Here is a 10,750-nt window from a genome sequence, read left to right on the forward strand (position 1 = left end):
AATCAGTTTCCACCGTCTTCACAGGTCAAGCATTCCAGATCCTGGTGAGAATTTGCCCTCCACCACCTTTCCCAGATGGCATGGGCGGCATGGTGGCACAGTGGGGTTGGCACTGCTGCCTCACAGCGCCAGGGACCAGTTCTCCGCGTGTCTGCGTGGGTTTCCTCCGGGTGCTCCAGTTTCCTCCCACAGTCCGAAAGACGTGCTGGTTAGGTGGATTGGCGACGCTAAATTCCTGCTCAGTGTGCCCGAACTGGTGCCGCAGTGTGGCGACTCGGGGATTTTCACTGTAACTTGATTGCAGTGTTAGTGTAAGCCTACTTGTGACTAATAAATAAACTTTAAACTTAAACAGGCTCTCTGCCCGTGATTTTGAACTGATAGCCTGGATTTTCCACTCCCTGCGCGGTCTGTTATTTTCCCGTGGCAGAGACACCTCATCATCAACCACTGATTTGATTTGATTTGATTTATTATTGTCACATGTACTAACATACAGTGAAAAGTATTGTTTCTTGCGCGATATGCAGACAAAGCATACCGTTCATAGAGAAGGAAAGGAGAGAGTGCAGAATGTAGTGTTACAGTCATGGCTAGGGTGTAGAGAAAGATCAACTTAATGCGAGGTAGGTCCATTCAAAAGTCTGACAGCAGCAGGGAAGAAGCTGTTCTTGATTCGGTTGGTACGTGAGCTCAGACTTTTGTATCTTTTTTCCATGGGAAGAAGGTGGAGGAGAGAATGTCCGGGGTGCGTGGGGTCCTTAATTATACTGGCTGCTTTTCTGAGGCAGCGGGAAGTGTAGACAGAGTCAATGGATGGGAGGCTGGTTTGCGTGATGGACTGGGCCGTGTTCACAACCCTTTGTAGATTTTTGCGATCTCGGTCAGAGATGGAGCCATATGGAAAGAATGCTTTCGATGCATTCGCTGGCGGGATTTCCAGCCCTGCCAAAGTAAACCTGGAGTGTTTTACATTTGCCCCCTCCCCCCCGCTGCCGGGCAACCTGTGTTGGTGGTGGTGGTGGGAAGGGAGGGCGATGGGAAGGAGGGGTTGGTGGAGAGTCACTTTTGGTGGAACTGGAAGATCCCACCAGGGAAAAATGCCAGAAAATCTGCCCAATGACATTGGGTTCATGACTCACTCTCCAGAGAACTTGTATCATGTTGAAAATCCTAATTACATCACCTCCTAACCTTGTCATCGTTTATTGTGAGGGGAATTGAACAGAGAGGTTATGCCTCAGTTGTATAGGGCGTTGGTGAGACCACAGCCACAATTCTCCCACCCCATTGTGCCTCTCCAGCGGGAATAGGCCCCGCACCCTGAAATATTCACGCTGGTGGCCTCTGCAATGCACAGAGTGTGGGAGGTTCTTCTCTGAACTCCCATTGAAAAAAACAGCGTGAATACTCCAGTTTTCACGTGAATTCAACACTTAGAATGTTTTTGGGGGAATTCTGCCCCTCATTTGGAGTATTGTGTTCTGTATTGGTCTCCTTATTTATAGAATGATGGAAATGGATTGGAAGCAGTTCAGAGATGATTAACCCGACTGAGACTCGGTATAGGTGGGTTGCTTATGAGGAATGGTTGGACAGGCTAGACCTGTATCTGCTGGAGTTTAGCAGCGAGAGAGGCGACTCCATTCAAATATACAAAAATCCTGAGGGGGATCGACAGGGTGGATGTGGAGAGGATGTCTCCTCTTCTGGGGGAATCTAGAACTAGGGGTCACTGTTTAAAAATAAGGGGTCGCCCATTTAAAATGGAGGTAAGGCAATTTCTTTTTCTCTCAGGGTGTGATATAAAGTAAAGTTTATTTATTAGTGTCACAAATAGGCTTACATTAACACTGCAATGGAGTTACTGTGAAAATCCCCTACTCGCCACACTCCGGCGCCTGTTCGGGTACACTGAGGGAGAATTTAGCACGGCCAATGCACCTAACCAGCACGTCTTTGAGACTGTGGGAGGAAACTGGAGCATCCGGAGGAAACCCACGCAGACACGGGGAGGATGTGCAAACTCCACGCAGACAGTGACCTGAGGCTGGGAATCGAACCTGGGTCCCTGGCGCTGTGAGGCAGCAGCACTAACCACTGTGCCACCGTGTCTCTGGAACTCTCTTCACAAGGCGCTGGAAGCAAAGTGCTTGAATATTATTAAGGCAGAGGTGGATAGAGTCTTGATAAACACAGGGGTGATAGGTTTTCAGGGGTAGGCGGGATGCAGATTTGAGGTAACTATCAGATCAGCCATGATCTTATTAAATAGCGGAGCAGGTTGGAAGGGCCGAATGGCCTTCTCCTGCTCCTTGTTTGTATGGTTCCTGTTCCAATGAGAACAGTCTGAACTTTCTGAATCTCTCCTCATAGCTGAAGTCCCTCATCCCTGATGCCATCTTGATCAAACCTCCTCTGTAGCCTTGCTAAGACCTTCACATCTTTACAGAAGTGTGTCGATTGGAATTGTCCACTGGATGCCAGTCGAGGCCTGACCAGGGATTTATGGAGTTCTAGAATATTCTCTTGTTTTGCTCTGTTAGGATTCTTCTATTTATAAACACAAATAGCCCATTTTTGGCACCATATCAACTGGTGTCCAGCAGGATGAGGATGGGTCAGCAAACGTCTGCTCAGAGAGATAGGATTTTAAAAAAAACAGCTGAACAGGAGGAGAGAGAGATGGAGAGGCTTAGGGAGGAAGCTCCGGGGCTTAGGCTCACGGTGGCACAGTGGTTAGCACTGCTGCCTCACTGCACCAGGGACCCGGGTTCGAATCCGGCCTCGGCTCGCTGTCTGTGTGGAGTTTGTATGTTCTTCCCATGTCTGCATGGGTTTCCTCCCACAGTCCATAGATGTGTGGGTTAGGTGGATTGGCCATGCTAAATTGCCTCTTAGTGTCAGGGGGACTAGCTAGGGTAAATGCATGGGGTTTTGAGAATAAACCGCACGTACTTACCCTTGAGAATAGGGCCTGGGCGGGATTGTGGTCAGTGCAGATTCAATGGGCCGAATGGCCTCCTTCTGCACTGTAGGGGTTCTATGATCTCACGGCAGCTTTCTAGGAGCATTACCAGACTGTACGTGACTCCCTCCCTTTTCTGCCAACCTCCAGTCCGGGAGGGGTGGGGGTGCAGAGGAAGTGGGGGGTCCATTCTATTTTGGAACCACAGCAGTAGGAGGCTCGCCACAATATGAACTTACGAATTAGGAGGAGGAGTAGGCCATTCGGCCCCTCAAGCCTGCTCCCCCATTCAATAAGATCATGGCTGATCTTATTCTACCCGTAACCCCACACTTCTGTCGACCTCCAATAACCTTTTGCCCCCTTGTTAATCAAGAATCCATCTAGCTCTGCCCTAATAATATTCAGAAACTCAACTCCCACCATCTTTTGAGGAGAAGAGCTCCAAAGATTCTCTGAGGAAAAGAATTCTCCTCTTCTCCCTCTTAAATGAAGAGAATTTTAAATTTTAAACAATGACCCCCCCCCCCCTCCCCTTTCCCCAATCCTAGATTATCCCACAAGAGGACACATCCTCTCCGCATCCACCCTCTCAAGATCCCTCAGGATCTTTTACAATCAGGTCGCCTCTTACTCTTCTAAACTCCAACGGACACAAGCCTATCTTGTCCAACCTTCCCTCTTAAGACAATCCGTCCGTCCCAGGAATTGGTCTGGTAAATCTAAAGAGACAACTGTCTCTTCATCCCTGCCAGAGGTTTGGGTCCGCCTCGTTGATTAGGAAGCAGGGTTAGACGTGTTGTAGCGGCGTTCCCAACACTCGCTCTTTGGCAGTAGGGCCAGTGGTCGCCACAAGCTTGGATTTCCATTGAGAAATGAAAAAATATTGTACACAACCCAACCCCGCATCCCGTCGAACCACTACTTGTACTTGTGTAAAACCTTTCACACGGTGAAACAGCCCAAGGTCTTTCACAGGAATGTTATCACATTTTAAGAACTGTACAATCGATGAACGCGCTAACAACCTGATTGTTTCTTTCATGTTGTTACAGTTCCTCCCCCACTACACGCTCAGATAAAATTAGACGCGACAAGTCTAAATTCTCTCTCACTGCGAAAGGTAATAAATCTTAAAAAGAAAGCGCGGTTGGGATCACATAATGAGGAAGCATTGTTACTCAACAGAATGCAATTTGCTTGTGTGTTTGTGTGTATGTGTGTGTATGTCTGTGTGTGTGTGTGTCTGTGTGTGTATATATATGTGTGTGTGCTGTATGTGTGTATGTGTGTGTGTATGCATGTGTGTTGTATGTGTGTGTGGATGCTGTGTGTGTGTGTGTGCGTGTGCTTATGCGTGTGTGTTGTATGTGTGTGAGTGTGCATGTGTGTGAGTGTGCATGTGTGTGTGTTGCATGTGTGTGTGTGTTGCACGTGTGTGCGTGTTGAATGAGTGTGTGTGAGTGTGCATGTGTGTGTGTTCACTCCGCTGCCTCTCAGTTGTCCATGCGTGTTATTAAATAAACTCCACGCGTGAATTGCTGCAAACACTCACTTTCTGCTCCTTCAGAGCTGGTGTGAAGCGGGCAGGGGGCTACAGGGGGCTGAGACAAGGGGCTGTCAGTTCCCACCCCATCCCAAAAGGAACGTTTGGACTTACCAAACCATCGAGGAGGTCAAACATGCAGACTTTGACGGGCTGTGCGAGCGCCACTTGAAGGCTGAACAGCGACTTTGTCTCCATATCCGCCCCCCGCCGTCTTCTGCTGCCAACCGCCAGGTTTTGAATGGTGCCTCACATGGCTGTGTCCAAACACGCCGCCTGCCGTAGAGTGGCGCAGGGACCTTAGCGGCGCAGTGACTGGCTGGAGGAAACTCCGTCCTCCCCCCAACCTCCCGCCCCCACTGCCCACTTTCTATTCTGCACTGAATCAGGCGGATGCAGTAAGAAAGCTTCCTTCCTCTTGGCTCTTGCTTCAGTGCAGCTCTTGAGAAAGCTGCAGCCTACAGCTGGCTAGCTCATCGAGCTCCCTTTGCACGCTGCAGCACGCTCCCAGATTTGCATCTTGCTGTCAAGAAACACTCCGGCTTCACAGCATAATGCACACGACACGGCTCTCTCGCAATCTGACTGGCTGCTGCACTGCCTTATCTATATAACTCTCTGAGAGTATGTCAGTGAAACCAAATCAGTTACAATTCGACTGAAAGCTGATATGCTTTTGCTCCACTTTTCTTGAAACAATTGCCTCCAAACATAGAATCCCTGCAGCGCAGAAGGAGGCCATTTGGCCCATCGAGCCTGCACCAACAACAATCCCACCCAGGCCCTATCACTGTTAACCCATGTATTTACCCTGCCAGTACCCCTGACATTAAGGGGCAATTTAGCATGACCAAATCAACTAACCCGTACATTTTTGGAATTGAACCCAGGTCCCAGGTGCTGTGAGGCAGCAGTGCTAACCACTGTGCCACCTGTATTTATGTAGCATCTTTCGCAGTCCCAGGACATCCCCAAAGCACTATGTAGCTAATGAACTATTGTTGAAGTGTAAGGACTGTTGTAAATCATAGAACCATAGAATCATACAGTGCAGAAGGAGGCCATTCGGCCCATCGAGTCTGCACCGACCACAATCCCACCCAGGCCCTATCCCCATAGCCCCACGTATTTACCCTGCTAATCCCCCTGACACTAAGGGGCAATTCAGCATGGCCAATCCACCAAATCTAACCCGCACATCTTTGTACTGTGGAAGGAAACTGGAGCACCCGGAGGAAACCCACGCAGACACGGGGAGGACGTGCAAACTCCACACAGACAGTGACCCAAGCCGGGAATCGAACCCGGATCCCTGGCCCTGTGAGGCAGCAGTGCTAACCACTGTGCCACCCTGCCGCCCCAAATAGGAATCGCACAGCTAAGTCATGCACAGCAAGCTCTCACAGGTAGCGACGCAATAATGGCCAAATCTTTCGTTTCAGAAGCTAAGGGCAGGATTTTCTGGTCCAGAGTGGAGATTCCTGGCCAAAGTGAATGGACCTTACCGCGGTCTGTCAAATATTCCCTCCTGTCCACTGCAATTCCCACGGCGGGCGGGACTGGAAAATCTAGACCAGCTGTGGGATTAATATTGCCCAGAACACCAGCAAAAAACGCTGGGGACATGCACTAAAGTTAATGTAATCAAGAGAACAGAGACAAGAGATAGAAAGACAAAGGAAAGAGACAGAGGATGCGATTTTCCAGCCGCACTCGCCCCAAAGCCGGAAAATCCTGCCCGAGGGCAACAGACTTTGCATTGGTCTGTGTCCCGCCCGCTACGATTCCCGTGACGGGCGGGACGGGAAAATAGACCATAAGACCATAAAATATAGGAGCAGAATTAGGCCACTCGGCCCATTGAGTCTGCTCCACCATTCAATCATGGCTGATGTGATTCTCATCCCCATTCTCCTGCCTTTTCCCCCTAACCCCTGATCCCCTTTTTGATCAAGAACCGATCTATCTGTGTCTTAAAGATACTCAATGACCTGGTCTCCTCAGCCTTCTGCGGCAAAGAGTTCCACAGATTCACCACTCTCTGGCTGAAGAAATTCCTCCTCATCTCTGTTTTAAAGGAGTGTCCCTTCACTCTGAGGTTGTGCCCTCGAGTTCTACACTCTCCCACTAGTGGAAACATCCTCTCCACATCTACTCTATCCAGGCCTCTCAGTATTCTGTAAGTTTCAATTAGATCCCCCCCTCATCCTTCTAAACTCCTCCTCGTATGACAAACCCTTCATTCCTGGGATCATTCTTGCGAACCTCCTCTGGACCCTTTCCAAGGCCAGCACATCCTTCCTCATGTATGGGGCCCAAAACTGCTGACAATATTCGAAATTGGGTCTGACCAGAGCTTTATACAGCCTCAGCAGTACACCCCTGCTCTTGTATTCTAGCCCTCTAGAAATGAATGCTGACATTGAAATTGCCTTCCTAACTGCCAACTGAACCCGCATTTTAACCTTAAGAGAGTCCTGAACCAGGACTCCCAAGTCTCTTTGTGCTTCAGATTTCCAAAGCCCTTAGAAATAGCAATGCAACAATGACTGGGGCAGTTATGATTTACAGTGGACAATACAACTGCCTGTCGGCCGGTGTTTTAAATATAGTCAATGATACGATAAATTGCCTACAAAGAGAACTAAGAAATAAAAGTATAATTGACAGATAGTCTTCAGATTGATTTATTTAAATTCAAGTTCAAGCTAGATGTGGATGATGGGTAGGCCAAGGGAGTTTATTGATATAATTTAGCCTTGTTCCAAGACATTTTCAATCCTGTATTGACAAGATGTCATCTTGTATCCTCATCTGGCTGGGAAAGAAACAAGCTCTGATGCTCAAGACAATAGAATGATTTTACTGCAGACCTGGAATCAGAACCCAATAACGCATCGGATTTGTACAGGCGGGAATTTGGGCCTACGAAAAATCGGTTAACACTTTGCACAACACTCTTAGAACCTGAGACTGTATTCTCTCTCTTTTCTTTCCGGTGACAGGCCTGCTGTGTATCGCCAACATTCTCTTGGGTTTTTGTTTTGTTTTTGTTTTGTGTGACAGACTCCCATCGGACGAGGCAGCCATCTTGGTTTGGCGTAGGCCCCATAATGCTGAAGCCCCTTGGGGTGACTGAATAGAATTTTGGTTTGCCAACTCCAGCTAGACATATTCCAGGATACATAGAGTCATAGGGTCATAGAGCTTTACAGCATGGAAACAGGCCCTTCGGCCCAACTTGTCCATGCCGCCCTTTTTTTTAAAACCCCTAAGCTAGTCCCAATTGTCTGCATTTGGCTCACATTCCTCGATACCCATCTTACCCCTGTACCTGTCTAAATGCTTTTTAAAAGACAAAATTGTATCCGCCTCTACTACTACCTCTGGCAGCTTGTTCCAGACACTCACCACCCTCTGTGTGAAAGAATTGCCCTTCTGGACCCTTTTGTATCTCTCCCCTCTCACCTTAAACCTATGGCCTCTAGTTTTAGACTCCCCTACATCACGGGACCCGGCAGCGGGGCGTGAGCGGGTCGCCACACTCCGGCGACTGTTCGGGTACACTGTGGGAGAATTTAGCATGGCCAATGTACCCTAACCAGCACGTCTTTCAGACTCTGGGAGGGAACTGGAGCACCTGGAGGAAACGCACGCAGACACGAGGAGAATGTGTAGACTCTGCACAGATAGGGACCCAAGGCCAGAATTGAACCCGGGTCCCTGGCGCTGTGAGGCAGCAGTGCTAACCACTGTGCCACCGTGCCGCTACAAACAGAGATACATAAATATACAAGTTACCGCACCTCCTCTTGCTGCTGTCGGTGTGCAATATTTGCGAGGATGGAGGGGGTTCGTGGTGGGGGAAGGAAGAGGGAAGTATGGGGACATTATGTGGAGGTACTGGAAACTTCAGCAGCAAGCAAATCTTTAAAGTTTATTTATTAGTCACAAATAAGGCTTATATTAACACTACAATGAAGTTACTGTGAAATTCCCCTAGTCGCCACACTCCGGCGCCTGTTCAGGTCAATGCACCCAACCAGCACGTCTTTCAGACTGTGGGAGGAAACCGGAGCACCCGGAGGAAACCCACGCAGACACGGGGAGAATGTGCAAACTCCATACAGACAGTGACCCAAGCTGGGAATTGAACCCAGATCCCTGACGCTGTGAGGCAGCAATGTTAAGCGCTGTGCCACCCCCATCTCAATCTCAGTTGATCTCCTTACGCTCTGTCACAGCCGTATCTGGCCGCCACTCTCACCCGTCACCTCAGCTCCTGGCGGTTCACTTCACAAATGTCAAGTGACCTCAGTGCTCTCCACACACCCCAACGCTCCCGCTCCTGCGCTCCCCGGCTGCAGTGTCCTCTGGGTAGTCTGCTTGCCACCCAGTTCCCCCCCTGGGCAGGGATGGAGAGAGACCACACTTTTCCCAGGCAGCATCCTGGGGACCCTCCCTCCTGGCTTAACAGGACTATGATATTGGTGGAGCAAACTGGCCCAACTCACTCAATGGCATCAACGCAGGATATTGTTTTTAAGATCGTTCCTTAATTGGCCACTGGAAGGTCGATGCCAATTCCAGTAGATGCCAGGCCAATCCAAGCGGGGATGCAGGTGGCAAACCTAGCGGAATTACACAGTATTTACAACACAGAAACAGCTCAAATGATCCAACAGTGTCGATGCTCCAAAAGAACCTCCGTCATTCCAACATATCCTTCAGCTTCATGGTAGACTGGTACAGAAACTAAAATTACATGGGATCTGGGGTGGGCTGGCGAGATGGATTCAGAACTGGCTTGGTCATAGAAGGCAGAGAGTAGCGATGGAAGGGTGTTTTTCAGAATGGGAGATCCGTAGCCAGTGGTGTTCCGCAGGGATCAGAGCTGGGACCTCTTTTGTTTATAGTATATATGAATGATCTGGAGGAAAATGTGGGTGGTCTGATTAGTAAGTTTGCGGATGACACGAAGATTGGTGGAGTTGCTGATAATGCCGGAGGATACAACAGGGTATAGATAGATTGGAGACTTGGACACTCATTTCCTTATGGCAGATGGAGTTTAATCCAGACAAATGCATTTTGGAAGATCAAATTTAGGTGTAAATTATACTGTAAATGGCAGGACCGTTAGGAACATTAACATGAATGCGAAATGATGCATTTTGGTAGAGCTAATGTAGGGGGGAGCTATACAATAAATGGCAGAACCATAAAGGGTGTAGATATGCAGAGGGACCTGGGTGTGCAAGTCCACAGATCCTTGAAGGTAACGTCACAAGTGGAGAAGGTGGTGAAGAAGGCATATGGCATGCTTGCCTTTATAGGACGGGGCATAGAGTATAAAAGTTGGGGTCTGATGTTGCAGATGTATAGAACGTTGGTTCAGCCGCATTTGGAATACTGCGTCCAGTTCTGGTCACCACACTACCAGAAGGACATGGAGGCTTTAGAGAGAGTGCAGAGGAGGTTTACCAGGATGTTGCCTGGTATGGAGGGGCTTAGTTATGAGGAGAGATTGGGTAAACTGGGGTTGTTCTCACTGGAAAGACGGAGGATGAGGGGAGACCTAATAGAGGTGTATAAAATTATGAAAGGCATAGATAGGGTGAATGGTGGGAAGCTTTTTCCCAGGTCGGTGGTGACGTTCACGAGGGGTCATAGGTTCAAGGTGAGGGGGGGGAGGTTTGACACGGATATCAGACGGACATATTTTACACAGAGGGTGGTGGGGGCCTGGAATGCGCTGCCAGGCAAGGTGGTGGAGGCGGGCACACTGGGAACGTTTAAGACTTATCTAGATAGCCACATGAACGGAGTGGGAATGGAGGGATACAAAAGAATGGTCTAGTTTGGACCAGAGAGCGGCGCGGGCTTGGAGGGCCGAAGGGCCTATTCCTGTGCTGTATTGTTCTTTGTTCTTTGTTCTTTGTTCATCCAGAGGGATCTGGGCGTGCAGGTCCACAGTTCCTAAAAGTGGCAAAACAGGTGGCCAAGGTGATTAAGAAGGCTTATGGCACGCTTGCCTTCATCAGCCGGGGCATTGAGTACAAGAGTTGGGGAATCATGTTGCAGCTATATAAAACCTTGGTTAGGCCACATTTGGAGTATTGTGTGCAGTTCTGGTCACCACACTACCAGAAAGATGTGGAAGCTTTGGAGAGAGTGCAAAGGAGGTTCACCAGGATGTTGCCTGGTCTCGAGGGCTTTGACTATGAGGAGAGGTT

General features: G+C 49.0%; 1 protein-coding gene across 2 annotated transcripts in view; it reads right to left on the reverse strand.

Moving 5' to 3' along the window:
* LOC144502412 (ral guanine nucleotide dissociation stimulator-like) overlaps nt 1-4,902 on the reverse strand; it is a 301,219-nt gene extending 296,317 nt beyond the window's left edge. For both annotated transcript variants that reach the window (XR_013499339.1, XM_078226289.1), the window contains exon 1: nt 4,629-4,902. Coding sequence is in view for 1 of the 2 variants with exons in the window: in XM_078226289.1 (XP_078082415.1) it covers nt 4,629-4,712 (84 nt within the window). In the remaining variant the exon portion in view is untranslated. The remainder of the gene's footprint in view (nt 1-4,628) is intronic.
* Between the last annotated feature and the right edge of the window lie 5,848 nt (nt 4,903-10,750).

The sequence above is a fragment of the Mustelus asterias genome, chromosome 13 (assembly GCF_964213995.1).
Source record: "Mustelus asterias chromosome 13, sMusAst1.hap1.1, whole genome shotgun sequence".
In the NCBI taxonomy this organism is placed as follows: Eukaryota; Metazoa; Chordata; class Chondrichthyes; order Carcharhiniformes; family Triakidae; genus Mustelus; species Mustelus asterias.